General features: G+C 41.1%; 1 protein-coding gene across 2 annotated transcripts in view; it reads left to right on the top strand.

Annotated features, from left to right (window-relative positions):
• SLC9A9 (solute carrier family 9 member A9) overlaps nucleotides 1-21,256 on the top strand; it is a 571,642-nt gene extending 550,386 nt beyond the window's left edge. For both annotated transcript variants that reach the window (XM_047098595.1, XM_047098596.1), the window contains exons 15-16: nucleotides 18,104-18,209; nucleotides 19,556-21,256. In XM_047098595.1, coding sequence (XP_046954551.1) covers nucleotides 18,104-18,209; nucleotides 19,556-19,783 — 334 coding nt within the window. In that variant the 3' untranslated portion in view covers nucleotides 19,784-21,256. The remainder of the gene's footprint in view (nucleotides 1-18,103; nucleotides 18,210-19,555) is intronic.
• The last annotated feature ends 4,370 nt before the right edge of the window (nucleotides 21,257-25,626 follow it).

The raw sequence follows: 25,626 nt of genomic DNA, 5'->3' as shown, positions 1-25,626 counted from the left end.
AATCTGGCAGTACAGCAGCCTGAGTTCACCTCCTGGCTTTACCACTACCTAGCTGTGTGGCCATGGGATGGCTCCTTTGTCTCCCTGTGCCTCAGTTTCCTCACCCATAAAATGGGAATAATGAAAGAGGTACCCCCTAGGATTAAAGGAGATCATTCATGTAAAGTGCTTAACACAGAACTTTCAACATACTTAGTGTTTAATAAATGCTAGACACCATTAACACTGCAATTCTGAGCCAGAGGGTCAAAGAGGGGTAAATTCACTGCTTTTTATTCTAGCTCAGGTCAGAAACTCAACTACGTTACATAGAATTTGAAATCAGGAGGTAAGAATAGCAGGAACTCCTCTATACTATAGAAAGGCCCATTGAGGAGCACCTGGGTGGCTCAATCAGTTGAGCGTCCGACTCTTGGTTTCAGCTCAGGTCATGATCTCAGTTTCATGCCCTGCATCAGGCTCTGTGCTGGCAGCGTGGGGCCTACTTGGGATTCTCTGTCTCCTTCTGTCTTCACCCCTCCCGCATTCGCACGCTCTGTCTCTCTCAAAAATAAATAAAAGCTTGAAAAAAAAAGAAAGGCCCATTAATATCAGCATATATTTATTTTCTTATCCCTTTTTGTAGTTAATCAGCAGGGATTGCAAGGATATTTGAAACCTCACATACAGCCAAAGGATGTGACTGTATCTCACTCATGTGATCAACAGAAAGTTTTAGTAGGTTTGGCAGCTCACCCACAAATGATCACTTCAGTGTGGGGTGGGGGGAAGCCCTGAAAGCAAGGACCCGTCCACCATTACAGAGTGGTTTTCATAGGCTTCAAATTTTTGTCTAAACACTAAGATGGAAATCTCCAAAGACCTAGTTTCCTTACCAGATTCTGATTCCTAAGATTCAGGTTGAGCTGGAAATGCCCTCAAAGTAATCGCATTTCTGAGAAACGGCCAATACTTCCTACCCATGACCACTACTGAGTAGCAGAGGAATGTAAATGAGGGAAAACTCTCCATACTGCTAAAATATTTAGAGAGGAATTCTGACTGAAGGTCACAATCAATTCAGCCTTCCCAGTTCCTCGGGGTGATTTCAAATTGGGTTTCAAAAAGAGGCCAAGAGCCAAATCCCACAGAAATTTCTGGAGCTGGCATTAAATGAATCTTGCACAGAACTCCTAGCAGCGGTTAGATATTAACAAGGAGAAAAGAACAATTATCGTTTGGGACTCCAAGTGCCACTTTATGTCACTTTAAAGAATGAATAGACTTCCAGCTCCACTCAGCTGTCTGCTCACAATTACAAAGCAATGGTAAATAATCATGGCAAATGGAAGGTTTGATTTAGGAGAGTGAGATTGTATAACGACTCAGTGCTTTCTCTTCCTTTTCTGTGGCAAGCGGGACAGCTCCTGCCACCGGTTTGGCATACATCCAGATCTGTGACTTACAAAAAAAAAAGGGGGGGGGGCCTGGAACTGTTTGTTAAAGCAGACACACAAACACACAGAACAAACCTACCAAAACATTTTTTATTATTTTTACAAGGGGAGAATAACCATATTATGAGACATGGTTTAACTTGCTCTCCAGTGGGTTTTCCTAGCCAAAGGATCATATTTGTCCAGGCCAATAAAATTTCTGAGTGGTTTTAATAGAAAGTACGTCTTTCCATTTTCTCAGTACATTGGTTTCTGAGTACGCCATCTGAGCTCCGCTCCTGAGAAGATGTATTGATATGGCAGATATGGGCAGTACTTCTTTCCTTTTGCACCCATAATTCACTAGAAGGGGAAGGCAGGTTTTATACTTGCTCTGAAAGAGGTCTAGACCCTGAACAGTGAAGACTTTGATCTAGGGCCCAAAAGCATCTTATCCAAACATGCATTCATTTAATCTTGCAACTCAAGAGTGACGGACCCTTCCAAAGTGGTTCAGGAGGACCAAAGGGACAGGGTTGGGGCACACAGAAGGGACTTGCAAGTATGCCCAAGGAGCCAGTTATCTGTGATACCCAGTCTCAGGAGAGAAGCTTTGCCTTTCAGAGAGGCAGGAGGGGTAATGTAAAGCATTCCTAAGGCAGGCCGTCTCCTCTCAGGGCTTTCCAGGGGAGTGAGGTTTTGTATACTGGAAAACGTAACAGCAAAGGAGAGCCGCCTTGGGAGATCCAGGCAGACTGGAATCTCTGGCTGCAGTTTTTCCCACCTTTCCTTCCAGGGGCCAGTCCAACCCTACTCATCTCTCTCACCCCATCCCTAGGACTCCCATCCAGTGTCATTTCCCATGACTTTATTTCTTTCCAACTAAATCCCAAATAAAGTTTAGGCTTTAGATAATACCTTTCCCAAAATAATTTACATGTTAACGGAAAACCTTAAAGGCTTTTCAAGTCTCAGTAAAATTCAGTAAACATCGATTAGGAAGGCTCATTTCTGCTTATGGGGCATTAATCACTGCAGATACAAAAAGGAATGAGAAAATGTTCCTCCCTCAAGGAGCTCACAGTCTAACAGGAGAGGAGATGTATAGTCAAAAAATCCTGATATATTATCATCAATGTAATCAGAGAGGTCTGAGTGAAAGCCTGTGGGAGCCCCAGTGAAAAAATCCTCTAGTTAGAATACAGGGATAGACACAAAGAGGAACTATTTGCATTGAGCTGTATGCCCATTAGGACTGTTTTTGGCTGCATATAACAGAAAAATCTAAATAACCATGCCTTAATCAAAATAGAAGTTTTCATCTCATGTAAAAGAAGCATTAGACAATATAAAGCTGGTGATAGATTTCCATGATGTCATCAGTATTTCTCTGGTCCTTCTGTCTTTCTCCTTTATAGTCCTGAGTATACAGCTTCTGCCCTCAAGTGTACCTTATAGATTCTATATGGCTGCTGGAACTCCAGACAGCTCATTTAAGTTCCAGGCAAGAATGGAGAAACATCAAATTTGATGCTGTCTTTAAGGAGCTTCTCTAGAAATTCTACCCAACAAACTTTTTCCATTTCACTTGCCATTCAATCTGCTGAGGAAATAGAACCTCCTTCTGTTGTAAGGAGGAAAGGGAGACTGGATATTGGCTAGGCAAATAGTAGGAATCTATTCCACAGGATTTAAAGAATAAACAGGTCTCCCTGAAAGACAAAGTAAGGAAGGACATCCTCAGTAGTGGAAGTAGAACATTCAAAGATAAAAATCTGTAAAGTATTTGGTGGATATGGGAACTGTGGCAGCCTAGAAAGGCCTTCCATGTCAACCTTAGTAAATCAACCTTGTTTTGTTGTTGTTGTTGTTTTAAGTCAGTGGATTTTCTAATTTTGGGTATGTACTGTGGTTATCGTTCATAGGAACCCTTTTATCTGGATGGACTTTTGTGAAAAAACTAAAAGAGAAGCAGCTTAGCTCAAGATGAGATTGGAGGAGAACGATAATAACCATAGGGGAGAGAATGGTAAATGCTAGAAGGGACGTAAATAAAAGATAAATGGGATTTCAGAGGCAGTGACAGTTGAGCTGTGTCAGAACGGATTTAAGATTTCCAAGTGCCAGCTGAAAAGAAAAGTTGTTCAAATGGAGGGAACAGTATATGCAAAGGCCCAGAAACATAGTGATACATAAATGGGAATCGTTGCTTTATTTTATTTATCAGGAGCTAAGGTTTGTGAAAGAGTGTGGGGAATAAGGTTGGACAAGTAAGTGGGATGAGATCAACAGAGGGCAATGAAGTTCAAGCGTCAAGAATATGAGACCTGAGTCTGGAGTCATGTACATCTCAAAGGCAAAATCACACAGAAAAGGTAAGTCCATTACTCAGTCACCTTTGGACCTAGTCTCTGGTGCGTACCCCACCGAAGCAACTGTAACCTAACTCTCTAGGACCCTAGTCACACAACCACTTAGCCCTTATTCCTGAAGTCCACCAACTCCAGAAATTAGGACCCTGAGGACAGACAGTGGTCGTCTATGTTCTCCCTCCACTATGGAGAGCCCTCTCTCCGTCTCTATTTTGGGGTTATCGATGTGGCAGATGCTTTGGGAAAATGATTTGCAAACTGTACGAGGCTACCCATAATGGGTTGGAACCAGCATTTCTAAACAACAAATGAAATGGAAGAGAAGCAGTGTATTAGTCAGAACAGGATAGACTATACCATGGTAACAAACATTTCCCAAATCTCAGTGGCCCATCAAGCAGTTTATTTCTCTCTCACTTAAAGGCCACAAAGGATGTGGATGACTCTTTACAGCCACTATCCTCCACATGACAATTCAGTGATCCAAGCAGCTTTGATCTGTGGCTCCACTATCTCAGCCTGAGGCCTCCTTGGGTCATGGTAGCAGGGAAGAAGTCAACAAGGTTGCATGCAGGCCCTACAGAATTAGGGCTTAATCGAAATAGAGGTCTTCAGTCTATGTTTCCATGTAAAAGTGACACTAGTCACTTAGAACCATACACATTGGCTAAAATTAGTCATATAGCTACCCCCACCCCTCCTTCAAGGAAGCTGATATACCTACTTCAGGTACCTGAAAAAGGAGGAGGATTGGATATTGGTGCACACTAGCCGTATCTAGTATAAGCATAACAGAAGACAGGTGGAATGGAATGGGGTAAGATAGAATAGGGTAGGGGATAGGATTGGATAGGGAATAGGAATAGATTCAAGTGCATCGTAGAAGTATTTTTAGTGTTATATATGTATGATTGAGCAGATGTTAGGGCATGTACTGAGTGGCAATTGTAAAATGTATTTCCAGGTAGGGGGTGGAGGTAAAGAAAAAAAAAATTGAAAGTGATTGCATCTGAGAGAAAAATGTGCCTGGAGAGGGGAATGAGATTATTTATGACACGTGACCCTGTAACAACAAAGAGCTCTCCTCTTGTATCTCCTCAGTCAAAGGAAATAAAGCTTCTAATGTCTCCTGAACGGGATTCATTTTATAGCTCAAAAATAACCTAATGTCACATACCCTGATGCCCATACCTATAACAAACTCAGTGGGTTACAGCAGCCAGCATTTCTGGGGTAGGGATGGGAGAGGGAGGGAGAGAGAAAGAAAAGGTTTTGTCTTCCTCAAAGAGCCACAGGGCATGCATTCTACTGAGTTTGCTAAAAGGTCAGAGAAGGTGTCCTTAGAGTATTGGAAGGTTAGAATGGCCTCAAGGACAACCATGGCCCAGAGAAACAAATGTGATGATGAGAAAGAGGTGCTCTAAGGTGATCTTAAAGCAAGCACATTCTGAGCAAGCGCCTCATTCTTACAGACAGGTCATTCCTGTCCTGTTAGGGTCCTATGAGGACCCTCACAATGTAAATGCTCCACAGAAATCCTGCTGTCAGGAAACAACGAGCAATGCCTCCCTGGGCACCCTGTGTGGGGGCACTGCTCCAAGAATAGAAGGGAATCTTCTGAGAGAAAGTTTGCAATATTTGTCTCAGGGCTCCAGCAGCCAGCACAAGAAATATTATGAACTCTGCAGGATATGTGGTGGGTGTTTCATGAGTAAATTGACTTGGGGATGTTTGAAATATGTTTCTAATACTCACAAAACTCCTTAAGGGATACAGTGAAAGAATAATAATAATGTTAACTAATATTTATTGAGGGCTTATTATGTGCCCTAAACTGTGCTAAAAATTGTATCTATTTTCATCTCACTTAATCTTCTTCCCTGTGAGGTCACTATTGTAAGCTATTTTCATTTTAGGGATGACAAAAATGAGGCTCAAAGAGTTTAGGAAATTTTCCCACTCATAGATAATAAGTAGCAAAGCTATGATTCACACTCAGCCTTTTTAACTACTATGAAAAAAATTAAAAATGAACCAAAGACTTGGGATTTTTCAGAAGAAGCAGGATGTTATGGGCCAAATTACTCCTAAAAGAAAAAGATATATTGAAGTCCTAACCCCTAGTACCTTGAAATGTAACCTAATTTGGAAATAGGTTCATTGTAGATGTAATTAATTAAGGTGAAGTCATACTGGAATGGGATGGGTCCAGTTTGCTTATAAGAAAACTTTAATCATGCGAAGTGACAGGGAAAACAACATGGGAAGATGAAGTTAGAGATGGGAGTAACGCATCTACAAGCCAACAAGCACCAAGAATTGCTGGCCCTAACCAGGGAGAGAGGCATGGGACAGAGCCCTCAGACAGCACCAAGCCTGCCAATACCTTGATCTCAGACTTCCAGCCTCCAGAACTGTGAAACAATACATTTCTGTTGTTTAAGCCACGTGGTTTGTGGTATTTTGCTATGGCAGTCCTGGGAAACAAATACACAAGGTAATTGCAATCGCTAAATAGTTACCCAACCAACACCTAACATAGCACCATGTGTCTTATTAGAAATGAGAAAATCAAGGCATAAAGACTTTTGCTCGAATTGAGAAACAATCACAGCAGCCAGAACCTCAGCCATCTGTATTTGGTGTCTGCTATCTCCCTTTCCATGAAAGTATTGAAGGTAGTTTTTACTTTAACTTCATGCTCTGAGAGTCCTGACCCATAGGCTCCACTTGCCGATACAGAATGGACTGTTCCTATTTCCCCAGGGGTAGAAGATGAGAACAGTTATGCATTCCCAAGGAATCCCTGTCCATGCTTACATGGAGACCAGTCCCCCTCAGACACACACTCTTCTGGGACTTGAGAGAGGGTTAGGGCGGGGCTGGCCACCTATGTCTTAAATGTGAATCCTGGGGTAGCCAGCTGAGGCTCCAGCATTCATAAAACCATATGCAATCAATGCTGGAGGAAGAATTCAAGTAGAAATTTCCCTCCAAACCAGAATGAAGACTTGGAATGCTGGAGTAGAATTACTTCCCAAAGCCCAGTTCTCTGACACACCGCCAGGGAGGTGACCCATAAAGGTCTGTTGTCAAATCATTGTGAGCTGACAGAGGGGGTCTGGATCTGGGTGGCAGTTCCTTTAACCAGAGGCCACTAAAAGCCAAGACCTATTCCATGTGAATAGCAGCAACATTTTACTCCAGAACTCTTTCTCTCAAAACAACTTGAGCCAAATGTAGCATTCCGTGTGGCACAGTGGATTTCAAATGCATGTGATAGTCAGAAAAAATCACTGGAGATCTGTTGATCTCCTGTGTCCAAAGAGAAAATTCTTGAGGACACAATAGTAGGAGAAAAAAACAATAATAGAGTAAAGGTGATATAAATATTATTATTATTATTATTATTATTATACTATGCAGTTCATAAATGTGGCACCTCCACATCCAGAGTCCTTCATGAGACCAGATGCCATTCTTCTCTGCATCACTTAGACCAGTGGTTTTTAGGGGATTGGTAAAATGCAGATTAGTAGAACTCCCACCCAAGCAGGTCATAGTCAAGGACCTGGGAATCTGCATTTTAACAAGCAAAATAGGAAATTCCAGTGCAAATGGTCAAGTAACCACACTTGGAGAAAACCCCAGGTTTAGACTTTCTTTTCTATTAAGAACTAAGACTGTGGATCAAATGAGCTCTCAGGTTTATCTCCAGCCTCATGATTCCAACATTCCCCTTGTTTATCTGATGTCCACTTGCCCTACTTACGTTGGTTGCTTCGGCATCCTACCACTCTTGTCTTTCCTTTAAACTTTCCACAAACTCCACTGCCCTTTTTCTGTCTCTGGATTGTCTGTCTGGAACCAAAGAACCAAATAGAATTATCTTAACATTTGATAGGTAGATCTTAGAGATATCACTGAGAAAACCAACTTCCAATACAAATAGTGTAAAAAGTACCCCATTTTATCAGCCTTTAGTCTGTCCTCATTCTTTAAAAAATTTTTTTTTCAACGTTTATTTATTTTGGGACAGAGAGAGACAGAGCATGAATGGGGGAGGGGCAGAGAGAGAGGGAGACACAGAATCGGAAACAGGCTCCAGGCCCTGAGCCATCAGCCCAGAGCCTGACGCGGGGCTCGAACTCACGGACCGCGAGATCGTGACCTGGCTGAAGTCAGACGCTTAACCGGCTGCGCCACCCAGGCGCCCCAATCTGTCCTCATTCTTAATACTTAATTGCTCCTGACCAGAGTTTCCTAGCTCAGGACCTCTAGGGGAGCATGGATGCATTTCAAGACCTCTGGGAACACTTTGAAATGTCATGTGAAATTGTATGCAAATGATGAGCATGTGGGCAAATTTTCAAAGCTCTCAGTCCAAGGCCAGGAAGGTGAAGAACCACTTCTCCATTCTGGGAAGCATCAACAGCAGTCTTTCAATCCCTCCAAATGCCTACATAAAAATAGGCAGAATAATTAGATAATAAAACCAAAAATCCATGGACACATTCAAATCAAAACTAGTTTTGAGAAAACAAGTTTTCTCAGAAAGCCCAAGTTACAAGTGAGTAGAGACAAACCACCATTAACACAAGTGTCTGTGAAGGGGGGAAAAGGAAGCAATTAGGGTAGTATGTGATGGATCTGAAAACAGAAGAACTCCTAAATAGTCAATAGTATTTCCTGAAGAGGGTAGTTGGGCTAATTTGATAAACATCTCTGAAACTGGAGTGGGAGTGGGGGTGGGGGTATTGCCCTCTCTACCAGGAGTAAATGAAAGGTCCCAGTAAGAAGGACTGAAGGGCTGGAGCAGTCAGGAGCTCTCAAAATGGATCCACCAGGGTGCCCTTCAAGATCAGGATCCTGCACTCAAGAGTAGCTACCCGGAGTAAAATCAAAATTGAGCTGGACAAAGACAATAGCGACGAAGGAAAGACAAGGTCCAGATCAGCTGAGGAGGAAAACAGATGAGAAAATCTCATGCTTACCACTATATAAAAACAACAGAGGAGAGAGCCCTATGAAGTTGAAAAAGCTTTCCTGAATAGTGCCTCCTTCTATAAGTTAAGGAAAAATAATTTTAGATCAAAAAAAAACAACAGAAAAGTACAGAAGTCAAATCCCATAGAGAGTTATTGTAAGAAAAAAAGGAGATAACAGAATAATATCCCTCTTGACAGTCAAAGCATGCCAGAGGGACATGCCACAACTAGGTCAAAACTCTAATATGCTATAATAAAACAAGTTAAAACAGTAAGAAAATGATGACATAAAGGAACAACATGAATCAGAATTAGGAAAAAACCCGAAAGTAATTTAAAATGAAGAAAAAGCTCATATCAGAAATGAATAGTAAATTAGAAGAAATAAAAAAGTAAATAAACACAACAGATAATACCTTAATAGTAGGTTAAAGGAAAGAAAAAAATTTTACATCAAACAGAAATGAAGAAAAAGATAAAAAGGATTCAAGGGAAAGTGACAAATATTGAAGATAGCCAAAGATTAAACATCCAGAAAATAGGAGTCTCTGAGGAAAAAAAAGCAAAGCAAAGAAACAGAACAAGTATTAATGCAGGAGAACTTTGCTGAAATACAACACATTTAAAACATTTGGAACTACCCATTTTAAAGATCACACCATGTACCTGAGACTATCAACCTAGAACAACCAACATCAGAAAAAATTTACTAAAATTAATGAACTTTAAATAAAATGTCTTTTTGGCATCTAGAAAAAAAGCCCATGTGGTTTATAAAGAAAAGAAAATTGTATTTGCATTATGTTTTTCAGTAGCAACTACTTATGTCAAAAAAAAAAAAACTAGAAACATATGCAAGATAATCAAATAAGGAAAGTGATAAGCCAATCATTTTGTTTCCAGAAAAACAGAGTTTCAAAATATAAAAGGCACAATTTGGTATCAGTATTCAAGAACTCAAGAATTTTTCCATGAGTTCTTCCTGAGGAATCTAATAAAAAACAAGCTTCAAACAATCAAAATGACTAGAAAAACATTGACATAAGGCAGGAAGGTGAGCATTAAGTATATAGTTACCCAGGGAGCTAGGACTAAACAAGAGCTAAGAGAGAGGGTGTAGGATGTAATGGCTATATGATCTGACAATGTAGATATAGTATAACTACATATAATTGCACAATAGGGTTTTTTTTTTTAAATGAGAGGTTAGAATATAGGGAGGATATGCAGAAGTTTTTTAAAGTATCATGTAATTTTTATGGTGGTTCTATCAGTATTATTATTATTCTGAGACTACTATGTATTTAATAAAGGATAAAACAAATGAGTAATTATGGACTATTCTAATTCTACCATTCCTTATGTCCTTGAGAATCAGAACTTGAATCTTGAACTTGAATTGGACGTATCCATAGTAACTCATGAGATATATAACCAGTGGCATGTTGAAGCTGGTCTGCACTAACTGGTGAGAACAGATTGTACACATCTTGTCCCAACTCCACATTCAGGGACTTCATGTTGACATATTGAAATCAGCCATAATGGGAGTGTTTATACCATGGAAACTGGGAAATGCTACAAATCTAGCTTTAAAAAAAAAAAAAAAGAGTCAGTTGTTGAACACTTAACAGTACCTCACTATAAATTGTAACCCTTGGCACCCAGATTTTGCTGTTAAAATACCATTTCTCACTAAAAGAAATCAGAGAATTTTGGAGAAATGGTTGGTTTGAGGTAAGAAACAAGCAATGTTCAAGATGAGTCTAGAACAAGTTGTCATACAGATGAGAAAGAAGCTATCAAAGATACTGGCATCATGTCAATAGGACTCAGGAGTCAGTTTGAAAAGACTCCCATTGACCAACTATGGGTCAGTTTGCATTTCAACAATGATAATAATTGCAATCAAATTCATTTAAATTCATTACTTTATAATGATATTTAAACAAAGAATCAGTCCTTTTCAGAGGATGATAACCAAACATCTGGAAAACTGATAAATAGATGGAATAAATCAAGCATTTATCTTGTCTTTCCTATTTTGACTATTCACTGAATATCTCAATAGAATAAATGAAAGATGTCTCTTTATAAAAGGATTCTACTAATAAAATAATAAAAAATATATAATTAGAATTTCACTATTTGCAATCCCCAGTGAGCAAATAGATATAGGCATTACACATTAGAGGCTGCTCAAATCACACAAAGAGGCACAACCAGATATGAGGTGCCTTTCTCAGTCTTGCCAACGGGATGAAAGAGAATCTGAATCCAATCTCTGGATCCAGCTAGGAACTTACAGGAAGTACCAATGGCAGAGGAACATGCTGGGCAGCACCTGAGTTTGCAATCAGCAAAATTCAGACTATGGGAAGTCCACAGGTCAAATTGCCTAGGTTCTTCAGCAGATAAGTTTTAGAGAAGTTAAAAGGGTGGCGGAGGAATCTACAGATTAAAAGAAATAACACATTTAATGGGGCGCCTGGGTGGCTCAGTCGGCTGAGTGTCTGACTTCAGCTCAGGTCATGATCTCGCGGTTCGTGAGTTCGAGTCCCGCATCGGGCTCTGTGCTGACAGCTCAGAGCCTGGAGCCTACTTTGGATTCTGTGTCTCCCTCTCTCTCTGCCCCTCCCCTGCTCATGCTCTGTCTCTCCCTCTCTCTCAAAAATAAATAAACATTAAAGGGGAAAAAAAGCTCAAGGAAGTGATTAGTGTACAAATCAGGATTGTAGTTCTTTGTGGGGAGAGAATGGAGTTTGCATTAGGATGAGATACCTGGAAGGGGCCTCAGGTCTGGGTAACAAAATTCTGTTTCCTGGTCTGGGTGATTTCCTTGCTTTATAATGATCCATTAGGCTATATATTGGATTGGTGAGGTTTGATGTATCCCTTTTCCATTCTACAATATAAATATTTTGTTAAATAATAATAAAGTTCCTGCCCTCAAGGAGCTTAGAGGAAGATGGAGATGTAAACAATTAGCTTCCAGACAATGTGATAAATGCTACCAGAGAGATAGATACACATTGCTACAGAACAGCCATGGAACTGAAGCAGCTCAGCATGGCATGTCTGAGAAAGTTGCTGGGAGAAAGGGACATACCAGCTTGGCCTTGAAAGGAGAGCCATTCACCGATTAGACATATGAGTAGCAGAGCTTAGAGACCAGGCCAAAGGGGGATACGGTCACTCCTTGCTGGCTTCCTGCAGGCAATTCTGCTTATGCATCAGGTGTTTATTCTAGCATTTGCTGCTTTCTTTCTGCCCCAGCAGTTGTCTAGAGCAATTTCCTTTAAGATGGTAAAGGTTAGAATTGTCAACGAAAGAAGTATATGTTCATCTGTGTAGAGAAAGAGGGTTTCTGCCTTTTCCTTATTTTAAAACCATAACTTCATGAATAGCCTAGTAGAAGGTGCCATCTTGATAGCTTGTTCTTGAAATAGAGTGACTGCTTGCAAAGACAGGATCTTACTCCTATGTTCTCTGAAAGTGCCTGGTACAAAATTGGAAGTCCTCCCTCGAGGTAGAGAGAACAGAGAGATGAAATAGCTCAAAGAAGAAGGCTTCTTTTTTGGGCTCTTAGAGCCTTCCTCCAACCTGAACCTCCAGCCAGCTCTCTGCAGAATGGCTCATCGCAGACTCACCCAAAATGGCAAGACAGTGAGTGTTCAATTGTGAAATGTGATATATGCAAAGGAAAGAAGGAAAACACAGTCAATTTGTTAGGCCATATTTCCTGGGAAACAAAGCAGAAGGGGTGTAATTTGTATATTAGAAGCAAAGAGTGATAGGATATGTAAAATTTTGTGTATCCTCTACTGGCTTTGTTCATGGATGCTGTGTGGGACTCAAATAACAGTGTGGGACTCAGAAAGTCAATAGTAAGTGGGACCTGGTTTTCTGCTGGCATGTATGGGCTTAGAGGGCAAGGTTGGCTTCCACTACAGGATGTACTTATCTTTCCCCACCCACCTGTCATTGATCCCTGACTATCTGATGGCAATCCAGAACTGGAAGCTAAATGCACCCTGGAAAAGGAGGTAAGAATAGATTAGAAGAGAATTGAAAAACCATCTGTTTATACATTTCTTGATCTGTAAAATGGGACTATAGCTCCTACCTACAGTTGTAAGGAGAAAATAAGACATATGGAAATGTTTTATAAATGAAAGAGCACAGAGTATATTCTTGAAAATCCTATAGAGAGCTAAATGCACTTTTGTTCTTGACACAGCTGTGCAGTGATGAGTATTTTATTCAGATAGCAAGACCATTTGTCAAACTTATACATACAAGCACATGCAAATGCTCCCAATATACACAAAGTCTTCCTACACAAGCTCAGACATGACACTTCATTAATTCAATCTCAGGTGTAACATCATCAAGGCTTCATCTTTTTGAGCCAACTATCCGACCCATCACCCAGACAAGATGGAACAAATGGCAAAGGTCATTACATTAGATAGGCCTGGGTTCTGGGCCAAATGGGCTTACCTCATAACTATCTTCACCCTAAAAATGATGGCTTTGTAGATGTAAGACACTATGTTCTTTTTCTTCCTATTTAAAATTTGAATCTCCTATGGAGGGTAACACTCCAGAGAGAATCGTGTTCCAACCTTGCCTAATCACCAGTCATGTGGGGCGCTTAAAATATAGACTATCTGTAAAATACAGAGTCCCAGGCCACTTCCTAGACCTGCCAAATCAGAATCTCCAGGGCAGGACTTGGAAACCTGAACTCTTAAATTTTTTTTAATGTTTATTTATTTTTGAGAGAGAGAGAGAGAGAGAATGAGTTGGGGAGGAACAGAAAGAGAGGGAGACACAGAATCCAAAGCAGACTCTAGGCTCTGAGCTGTCAGCACAAAGCCTGATGCAGGGGTCGAACTCACAAACTGTGAGATCATGACCTGAACCAAAGTCGGACCCTTAACCGAATGAGCCATCCAGGTGCCCCTGGGATATCTGAATTCTTAACAAATGTCCAAGATGATCTTCATGATGAGGCAAGTTTAGAGAAAGCCAGGATAGAACATAGGTCTTCAGGACTCTCAGAGATTTTTAAAGAGGTCCAGAGAGAGGGAGTGTGTTAGTCTGCCCAGGCTGTCATAACAACATACCATAGACTGGGTGGCTTACACAACAGACATTTATTTTCTCACAGTTCTAGAGGCTAGAAGTCTGAGATCAGGGTGCCAGCATGATTAGGTTCTGGTAAGAACTCTCTTCTGGGCTTGCAGATGGTCACCATCTCACTTATGCTCACATGACCTCTTCTTTGTGGACATTTAGAGTGAGAGCAAATAAACGCTGGTATTTCTTCTTATAAGGGCAGTAATCCCATCATGGAGGCCACCCTCATGACCTCATCTAACCCTAATTACTTCCCAAAGAACATCTCCAAAAACAATCACATTGAAGGTTAGGACTTCAACATATGGATTTGGGAAGAATGCAGACATTCAGTCCATGGTAGGGGGCAACGGGGCTTAGTCTCCTCAAAGGGGCAGATACTCATTTGTAGAGCTGCATCTTTGCTTGGGGTTTTGCATCTCACTAGTCTAGGTAAGACCATGTCATATGAAGCATATGAGCAGGCTGTACACTCATTAGTTTTGGCAACTTACAATGGGTAAAACATGAGGATTTAAAATAATTAAAAACAAACAAACAAAAAAGAGAAAGAAATCAGTGTTGCCGGGTATTTTAGATGTTAGTTCAGTTAAGCATTAAATTTAGCTCTGGACCTTCTGATAGCTCAGGCCAAAAAAGAAAAGGGCATCTGTTAATTGTCTTCCTTATTGCACGTGTGTTAACTCTGGATGGAATTCCAGCTTTTACTTACATCTCCTGAACCAAACTGCTATTCCCAAACCTATGCCCTTTAGATGGGAAAAGTCATTGTTTTCTTCCCCCCAGAGCTTCACATTTCATCTCGATACATTTCTAGCTTATTAGAGAAGCAAAACTAGCTGTACCAAAAATACCCAACAGGGAATCTCCCTCCCCAAACATATACTAGAACTTGATGAAAAAAAATAACACATTTTGCGAAATCAGCAGCATGGGTTTTTTTTGTAGATCAGAAGAGTTTTCTTACTCTTTAATAATTAAGGTAACCCTGGAGATCCAGCCACTTTCCAGACAGTGCTCAGCAATAAAGAACTCGGAAAATCATGGATTCCTCAATTCCAAATCAGCTGTCCAGTCAGATGAGACCTGTCATTCAGTGTCTCTGTAGCAGAAGAAAGATGCCCCGTGTGATGGAAATGTCCTTGATCACAGGCCCATTATCTGCCCCCTTCATCTTCTCTTGTCACAGTTACCCAGGATCTACTTCCATCACTCATACCATCCCAGAATAGTTTCCTATATCAGAAATTCAACAAACATCCACTGAGCACAGGATATATGATAAGCACTGGGCAAACCGAGATGTTTGACATAGATTCTGCTGCCCGTGCAACATGGCTAGGGGTGGTGCTTTGCACATTCCGCTCACTGCCACACAGGGTATGCCTCGTTCCTTTGAACTCACAGCTACTGAGACATCAGAGCAGCAAAAGCAACATCATCAGTTTCCTAGAAGAGTCATACATCAATAAATTCTGCCCACCTGTCACCTACCACCTCACACTAGCTGCCTATACAACAAAATTTGACCCAAATAGCCATTTTTGATGTAGGGGTACCTTAAATGTCCCACCTGCTAACTAGCCTGTGACCCCCAAGGCCACACCAAATGCCTGGAGTGCCATTTTCTCCTCTCTACCCTCAGTTCCATCTCCCCACTATTATCTGAACAATGATCAAGACAAAAGTTTCTCAGAAGCATTGCTTAGAAAATAATTATTTAAAACAAAATAGCATGTGAATAGCACATAGAGTTTAAAAACATTTTTGCATAATGTTGTTTCCCATTAATATTCACAACAATACTTGAGGCTCACAGAGGTAAATAACTAGACCACAGTTCACACAGTCAAAAAGTGGCAGAGACGACAGTTATGCCAAGGCGTTGAGAGTCAAAAATCCCAGAACCTATCCAAAAGAGGCCAAATGGTACCCCCTGGGGTCCAGGCCTCACATTCAAAAAAGCTAAAATTTCGCCTCTAAGTGTTAGCTCCAGTAACATTACACATAGACTTAAAGAGATACCTCATCAGGATTAAAACAAGAAAATGTCCATTACACAATTCTAAATTTGTGCCTTACTTTTGTAACATTATTTTGGTGTTATATAATTTAATTTTTCAATATTCTGAGAACCTCAAATAGAGAAAGTTGCCCAGGCCTCTCTGAAACAATTAAAGCCTTGACAAATCTCTTCAGGTTTGTTTTTGTTTTTAAATTTTTTTTTAATGTTTATTTATTTTTGAGACAGAGAGAGACAGAGCATGAACGGGGGAGGGTCAAGAGAGGGAGACACAGAATCCGAAACAGGCTCCAGGCTCCAGGCTGTCAGCACAGAGCCCGACGCAGGACTCAAACTCACGGACCATGAGATCATGACCTGAGCCGAAGTCAGCCGCTCAACCGACTGAGCCACCCAGGCGCCCCTTTGTTTTTGTTTTTAATATGACATCTCTAAAAATGTTGCATACTTACTGTCACTTTTCCATCTTGAAATAAAATTGGCTGGATTTTCCCTGATTTACATTACAGTTATACATCTATCTTACCCATCTCACCTCCCTACAAAAGTATTTTTTGCTCACCTGTTCACACCATAAACCCTAATAAGACCATGTATCCTCACATGCCCCTATGTGAGGAGGTCTACAGCTCGTCAGCAGGGATAAGGTCTGGAAGCATTTCTCTCTAGAGAACCAGCTGGTCACATGCATGATTCTGCCCTGCTCATTTATCTTTTGCTAGTGATGATGGTGGCAGATTCAAATAGCAATGGGAGCTTTTGGATTATTTAATATCATTATATCTCTAGGCTTCCATTCATTCATCCATACAATGAAGGAAGTAACAATTTGTAATGAAAATTAATGGAAGACCATCACAGGCTTTCCAGAGTCACAGACATACTCAAAAAATGTTACAGGGAATGCCAGCTCTGAACTTTGACATCTTCCCTGGTCCTTCACTGAGCACAACAGCTGCCCGTGTGAAAGGAATTGCCAAGTTTTCCATTTTCAGTTGGAATTATAGATGCTCTTAAGCAGCTCTCCTTGCATCATAACTAGACTGTGTTCATGAGTATCTCCTGTTTCATCACCACTTTGATGGGGAAGGATTTGAAGCCAGAGGCAACAAGATTCCTGGCCCCTGTAGGCTGCATCTCCCTCTGCTGTCACATGCTTGGGCATCACAGGAAGGACAGAGTGGTGTCCAGATATAGATGGGTTCCAGGAGAGCCATCTCCAAGGTCCTCTCACATCCTTAGTGCCTGGGGATGACTTCAGATTTTCACAAGCCAAACGAAGTTAACCGCTTTCCATTTTTTCCTTTTCTCTATTTATTATAGCTTTTCAGAAAGTTGATGAGGTGAAATATTCTCCAGCAGAGGAAATAATATAAAGCTTAAAAGTTGTATCTGATGGAATGGAGAAATAATTCCACTACTTTCCTTTCAGCAAAAAAAAGAAATAATAAGGCAACCTGAGGCAGCCTCTAGGGGTTTCACTATTGCTAGATTGGAGGGAAATATAACAGCTTTAGATGAACAGGGTTTTCTTTTAACTTGTTAGAGCACTTTGGGATGAAGAGATAAGAAAGACAGGTACTAGACAATAGAATGAACTTGGCACCAGCTTATTTACATAATTTTGTATAGAAGCGCATTGATGTATGAAGTATAAAGTGCCTGTGTTGAATAGTGAAAATAAAGTATTTTGGAAAACAATCAATGTTCACTACCCAGTCCTAAAGTGACTGAACATTTTATGAAATACCTCTTGCTTCTTTGTGAAAATTACTGGCAGTTTAAGCTATGTGTGCTGTTTTAAGAAAATACAATCTTTTATGCTATTGTTTTAAGATAATTCTTAAGAATGCATTCTCTAAGCAGATGAGACATTGGTGGGGGGAGGGGAGGAGAAGAGGAACATTCACCCCTCTCTCTGATGTTGGCTGGCCCAGTCCCCATTTCTTCCTGATTAAAGACCTCCAGGAGGGCTGGAAAAGTGTGTGGAGCAAAGATTATAAACAGCAATTTTTGCAGGCCAAATTGCCTCCTAAATGAGGGAGTAGGGGATTTAAAGGTGAACATAACTGTCTCTTTCACTGCATGCAAAGGTTTGTGCTGTGTGAGAAACTAAATTCTAACTTCCTTTTGGCAAGTATTCCTTAACAGGCCTTACAGATATCTGAAACCAATTTTAACCCACTCTGGTCCTCCGTTGACCACCACGTTACCTGAATGGTGCGGGCCAATTTCCCGGCTGCTCACCAGTCCGCAGGCCTATGGGGTGAGTAACTGCCCGGAGTGGGCCGGGCTTGGTGAATACCGATGAGCCCAGGAACCTCAGGGCTATTACTTCCCAGCTTGAGGAGGAAGCGTTTTAAAATTCACTGCACCAAGAAGCATTTCTCTTTTCCTTTCAGATGTTGCTTATGTGGGCTCATTCTTCTTTTAAGAATACAATTTTTTTTAATCAATATTTTTAACCATAAAATGAATTTAGAAAACATAAAAGAAGTAACATGTCCTCACAAACTGCTGTGTTTTGAGGTTTTGAATATTAGGCCTGTGCTTTATAGCTCAAGGGAGTGGAATAAAAAATGCTGAAAAGCAATTAGAATCATTACAAACAAACCAGCATCAGGGATTGGAGAGGAGCAAAGCCTTGGAGTGTGTGGTGCCCCTGGAGGTTGTCCAGCTGGAGGTTTATGCACTCCCTTGCATAAACAGAGAAAAATGTGTCTCAGATGTGCTCAGGACACAATGGCCTAAGGCAGTGGTTCTCAAAGTGTGTCCCCAGACCAGCAGCCTCAGTATCACTTGGGAACTTGCTAGAAATACAAATTATCAGCACCCCCCTCCCCCACCTCAGAACTCTGAGCTTGGGGCCCAGTATCTGTACTTCCATGAGCCTTCCAAGGGATTCAACGGCCTAACGTTGGAAACCACTGACCTCAGTCACCTAGCCAGGGCTCATTCTATGAGTGATTTTGTATGGTCTTCCCAAAGCCAATGAAGGAAGAGTTGAAATCTTATTCTTTCCTTCAAGGAAAGCTCTGAGGAAAACTACGTTGGTCAGATCCAGTTAGTTTCTGCCATTATCTACTAATGGTGACTTCCAACCATTTTTAGCTTTGTGATACCCATCCCAAGAAGCATGCTGTGAGGACACACTCTTCAAATAAAATGTAACAGAAACTGCCTTTTGAGAATTTCGTGATAGGCAGGAGTGTTCCAAAACCAACACTGAGACTCATTCTGTACTCTGAGGTGCCAAGATTCTCCTAACTCCTGACTCCTCTCAACCTAGTTATGTACCAGTTCAAGAAATCCACTGAATTTTATTTTAACTCCCTTAACCCAAGGAGACACTCGGTTAGCGCGCGCTCTCTACCAATTCTCACCTTAGGCCTGGAGGCCCCATATAGCTGTGTTATGCCTCCAGGTCTTCCAGGGGAAATGCTCCACCATGCCCACGGACATGGAAACGCGACACCTGCCTGCAGCAGGTACCTCAGCCAAGGCAAGACAGGGCCATTAAGAAAGGAAAACAAACACCCTACTTTCTAACACTGTCAGACTGCTCTTGCTTTCTTCATCATGAAGTGACTTTTCTCTCTTCCCAAAATCCAGGAGCAGCTAAAAGAGGAAGATGTAGAATGCATTGTGAATCAGGATGAACTGGCCATGAGTTACCAGGAGCAAGCCACCTCACCCTGCAGTCCTCCTGCAGGGCTGGGTCTGGAACAGAAAGCTTCACCGCAGACTCCAAGCAAAGACAACATTTACGAGGGGGATCTCGGCCTAGGAGGCTACGAACTCAAGCTTGAGCAGACTCTGGGTCAGTCCCAGCTGAATTAGTGGTGAACAGTGCAGATGTAATCACAAGTAATGCCAGGCTCACTGAGAGATACAAGCCAAGCTGGGGAGGCAGCATGGGGAATAGAAGCTGGAAAATGCAGTAAGAGCACAAATTGAAGAGAATCAAAACCTTGTCACAAGTATCCTCTGGTGCCTAAAGAAATGAGAATTTATTATCACCCCTCTCTATTATGCAACTGAATTTAAGTTTTTGACAGCAGCCATTTTTATTAGCGACTTGGGTGGGGTGGGAAGGGCAGAGAAGCGAGGGAGTCAGGAGTCTCGCTGCTGCTAAGGGAGAAACAGATACCCTTGTGTCTGAGGGGTTTCCGTTCAGTAGGCAGCTCTCCAGGCCTTCGCTTCAATTTTGGATTTCATTCCCTTCACTAGGGAGAGTTTAAAAATAAGGAAAAAAGTTTCTGAGCAAAACATCTGGCTTCTAAGCTGGAGGTTATGCCAAGTTATTTAGTACCTGATTATTTGTATATTATAAAGACCTAGACTCCCACGTGCCCTTAATGACCTCAGGGCTATTTGCAAAGCCCAGACAAGGGATCGATACCACTGCTGATGGCCTCACAGAAGCCGTGCCGTGTGGTGACCCACTGTTCTCATGGGCATTCTTGTCAAGCTGCTTCTCCCATGGAATGAATCAAAGGGTTAGTTCCAGCTGGGTGTACCCTGCGCTAAATGCAGCTCCGTTTTCCAACTTGGTAGGACCCTTCCAGGAAGAGCGGTTTTCTTTTCTCCATACTATATTTTACCTGAAGAACAAGGCTCCCCGTCCTTGCTTGCATTTGAGTCACTCCTTAGCCCTGTGGCAGGTCCCCTCTGTACGCTGAGTAATGAGATTCCACAGCACAGGTTGTTCTCCACGTGGCAGGAGACAGTGCAGGAGTCCCAACCCGTCTTCCAGACCCAACACCCACAGCTGATTAGCAAGAGCAGAAGCTAGAGGAGCAGAGCCGATGATGCATAGACCATACTGAAGACTCAAGGATGCAGCCTGGGGACTCCTCTTACAAGATATGGCTCATGGCCCATGACAGACAGACCGACACAATAGCTTTTAATGCAGCTGCATGATCTGTGCCTTTTAAGCCATAAAGATACCTCAAGCCTAGCTTCTCTTGAAATACAGATGTTAATATTAGACTCCGAAAAAGCAGGCTCTAGTCTTAGGTGCCCAGGCTATGATGGGTCTGTTTCTGAAGGAGGTAGGGAATGATGTCTTCCTCAGGCCCAAAGCTTGAAAATAACATATGCTTTGCTAACCAGTTGTTAGGCTATTTAACCATGGTGGTGTCAGATACACTGCTACATATATTGATTTTCTTCCAAACAGTAGGATCCAGGGGCACAAACTGTTTTATACCCAGCTAAGTGTAATCTGGTCATTCCGGGTAAATATGCAAATGGCAAAGCATGAAGTTTTCTATTTGACCTAATCCTAATAAACTTTGTCATAAAGTATGATTGTGTTGGCCAATGCTTTATTTAAAGACATTTTCGGGCACCTGGTGGCTCAGTCAGCTTAGCTTCTGACTCTTGATTTTGGCTCAGGTCATGATCCCAGGGTCATGGGATTGAGCCCTCTAACAGGCTATGCACTGAATGTGGAACCTGCTTGAGATTCTGTCTCTCTTCCTCTGCCCCTCTCCCACTCACATGCTCACTTTCTAGTGTTCTTTCTCTTTCTCTCTCTCTCTCCCCCTAAAATAGATAGATTATAGATGGTAGATAGATGATAGATAGATAGATAGATAGATAGATACATGATAGATAAAGACATTTTCTCTGCTCATGCTAATTGGCAGTTCTAAGCCTTTATACTTGAAATGCCAGGTGAAGTAGGCACTGAAAGGTAATGTAAGGGAGATGCAAGGGTCCTGTGGCCCAGGAAAAGCCATAGGGACTGGCACACAAGCCACTGAAAGAAAGAAGAGAACACTGGTGGGCTGGGAGGGTGTGCCAGCCAGAGAAGGGAGAGCTAAGGCAGGCAGAGTGCAACAGCCTCCTCCTTTCACACTTTCATACACACACAATTGTGAAAAGCCTCAAAAATGGGGGGAGGAATAAAAAGGCAAGTCAGAAGATAAGGATTCATCTTCTTTCTGTCCTCATCCTATGAAAAGAAGAGATAAGAACCTGGTGTTTTGCTGCTTTGTGTGGAGAAAGACACACCAGGGAAAGAGAAGATCCTCTCAAAACAGATTAACATTAGTGGAGGCAGGAGTGGAGAGAAAAATGACATATGAGATGGAAATGAGAAGGAGTGGGGAAAGGAAGGCACGCAATCTAAACCCAGCACCAACTCCCTAAGAGGGCATAGCAAAAACAGCCTCCTGCCCACAGGAAAGCCTTCTTCCTGCTTAGAAAAATACCCTTTCCAGCTGACCATCATGAACCACGGCCAACAAGGAGAATAAGGGGCTGTTTAATCTGGGTCAGACCACTCGTCCCCCTGACTCCAGGTAAGTAAAATATCATGAGTTTGAGGAAACTGTGCCCCACCTGATCTATAAGACAGTGTTCCAGTTTCAAGATGTGATTACCAGCCTCCTTCCCTCTGAATCAGCCCAAGACCCAGAGAGAGGCTAGCCAGTGTCCCAGTTAGCAATTCATAAAACCAAATTTCCTTTATTGTCCTGTTGTGAGGGATAATAATTTATGATCTTAAGATCTCTGTGCTTTGATTAGCAGCATGAGGACTGTGAAATTCAAACCTATTATTTACTGCCAGTTTCTAATGAATAAAGGCAAAGGAGCTTTATTCAAACCACTAATGCTTGCACTCATTATTAGAGCTTTAAACAGGACTCTAATTAATTAATTGATTTATGGTTTTTCCTTGAGCTTCTTACCAAGTATACATCACACACACACACACACACACACACACACACACAGAGTTCCACTCACTGTCAGTCTCCCAGCTAGACCCTCTGTAGTGTCCCCGTGGTACTCAGTACATGCCTGAGCAAGTCAGAAGCCTGATGGGAAGTGCCATTAAGGTCTTCATTCATGAAGTTTCTAGAAACTGTTTGGAGAGCAATTTAATGGTATAAATCAAAGCTGAAAATTCAAATACCATTCGACCCACCGATTTCATGTGCAGAACTTCTAGATATTTGAGAATATTATACATACAAAGGATATTTATTGGAACAACTGAATTGCTGGTTAAATAAAACACAGCACAGCGATCTCATGAGACAGTATCACACGTACTGGTATGGAATGATCTCTAGGATGTATTGTTAAATGAAAATAGCAAAGTGCAGAACAGAGTAGATGGTATGCTGCCATTTTGGAAGGTTAAAGAAGAAATTGGTAGTATAATTTCCTCTTAAGAACTGAGGGGAGACTTAATTTATCACTTTTGTGCCTTTGGGGTTTTGTACACTATGGATGAATTATTTATTCAAAAACAAATTAAATAATAATAAGAGTCCTATGAATAACTCATCGAAGTACTGAACTATAATAGGAAGTGGAATAAAAACTAAAAAATTTGTTATTTTTCACGATGATCTTTGAGACCTTGAGAATATAAAGTGTAGCATCAATAGTACCAATAGCTTCTGGGTTTATTCATTTGCACCATCCAACAAACATGGATGAAAACTACATAAAAGGTCCTTAAAATTCAAAGACAAATATGACTCCGTCCCATCCATCAAACATCTGGTAGGAGAAGACAGACTGCTAAAAAATGATAGGTTCCTTATAAGATACCAAAACATACAATAAAGCTACGGTAGCCAAAACTGTGTGGTAATGACCTAGAAATAAGGAAAGAGGTCAAGAAAATCTACTACAAAGTACAGAAGCAGGTTCATGAATATAGTTAGAAATTTAGTTACTAAAAAATGGCATTTAAATTTGGGCTGAGAATAAATGGGCTATTACACAGTAAGTAATGCAGACAAATTGACTTTCAATTTGGAAAAAGAAAAATATCAGGTAATACCCTACAACATAAAAAACTAAATTGCAAGTAATTTAAACAGCTAAGTGTTAAAAAAAAAACCTATAGGATAACAAAATTAAAAAAGAATATGTAAATAACCTTGGCATATGAACAGTTTTCATGAGAAAGACACAAACCCAAAACAAAAAGTGATAAATTTGCATAAAAACACAAAATTTCTTATGACAAAGACAATAAGCAAAATTTGAAACAAACTTGGAGAAATACACACACACACATGCGCACATACTTCCGTTTGTGTGTGCGTCTATGTGTATATCAGACTAAGGATTATTGTTCAAAATACACAAAGAACTCTTACCAATGCATGAAAAATTAAAACATTCAACCAGACATAAAAATATGGAAAGAATATGCAGAATCAAATATGTATACCTTCTATCCAGACTTCTACTTTTAGGCATCTGTGTAGAAAACAAATACTTAGCATTTATGCATAAAGAAGCAGAAAAAATGATATTCGTTGTGGCACTGTTATTGCAAAATATTGGGGAGGAGAATATCCATCAATAGCATAAGGGAACCACAATATTCTCATACTAGGGAATTCTCTGCAGCAATTACACTCTGTGTAGAATGGGTCCATATGCATGCACTCACATGGAAATATTTCCAAGATAAATTGTTAGTGAAAAACAGTCTGGAAAGATCCATGACAGACTGATAACCAAGAGGGGAGTGCAATTACAAGGGCTGAATCAAGAGAGCCTTTGGTTTATCTACCTTATTTTTAATTTTTATAATGATACCATATTTATGTATGGTCAGTTCTGAAAGTGGCTTCAAGATGGGGGTGTGGGAGGGGGCATGGTCAAGAAAGGCTTTAAAGAAGAAGTTACATGTGAGATCTTGAAAGATGAGAGGGTTTCGCCAAGCAGATATGATTGGTGCTGGTCTGTGGGGCAGGAGGTAAGACTGATCACTAGAATATAGGAAGAACCTGCCAGTTAAAAGGAACAGCATGGACGAAGGGGTGTGAGGCAGCCTGGCACATTAGAGGAACTACATATAATTTAGTCCACATGGCTACCATATAGGTTGTTTTTGTTTGCAGGTAGGAATGGGAGTATAAGAGATAATTCTGGAGGTACGGATCAAACATAAGGAGTCTGAGCCATGATCCTGTGAGAATGGGGAGCTACTGAAACATTTTAAACAGGAAAGATAATTACATAGATTGTGGGGAGATGGATTACAAGTAAGCCTAGAGAAGGCATAATAGCCCAGTCAAGAGGCTATTTCAATAGCCCAGGAGAGAGATGATGAGAAACTTAAATAAGGCAGAATCAGGAAGAATGGACTAAAGGAGAGGTTCCAGGTAAGTTTCAGAGCTAGAATCTACAATGTTGGTAACTGATTGGACATGGAAAGTGAGGAAGCTGGAAGAGCCCAGAATGACCCCAAGTTTAAGGCTTACATGACGGCAGGTGGATGGTTCCAGTCATTGAGGGTATTGGGAAGAGGAACAGATTTGGGGAAAAGCCAACAGATTCAACTCTGGATATGTTGAGCCTGAGGTTCTTAGGGAGAGCTGCATGGAAATGTCCAGATGTTGTTTACACAGATCTGAAGTTTAAGGAAAAGGTCTAGCCTAAAGATGTGTATTTGGAAGGATGAGGTTTGCATCACAGCTTTACCAAAGAGTTTTTCAAATGCCACAACTTCCTCACCTTTCTCTAACTCCTGCAAAGAAATTCCAGTATGCCCTCCCCACGAAAAGACGATGCCAGAATCTCTGTGTGGATGAGCATATTTTTCTTCAAAAGGCATCACAGATTATTTTCATTCAAACCCTGGGTAAATCACTGACAAGAAGAAGAAAGAGGGAACAGAATGGAGAACTGAGGAG

The sequence above is a fragment of the Lynx rufus genome, unplaced genomic scaffold, assembly GCF_022079265.1.
Source record: "Lynx rufus isolate CCGP_SWC_20201006 ecotype Redwood Valley unplaced genomic scaffold, mLynRuf1.p SCAF_5, whole genome shotgun sequence".
Lineage (NCBI taxonomy): Eukaryota > Metazoa > Chordata > Mammalia > Carnivora > Felidae > Lynx > Lynx rufus.
Note: the sequence above shows the minus strand (reverse complement) of the source record. Positions and strands in the feature narration are given on the sequence as shown.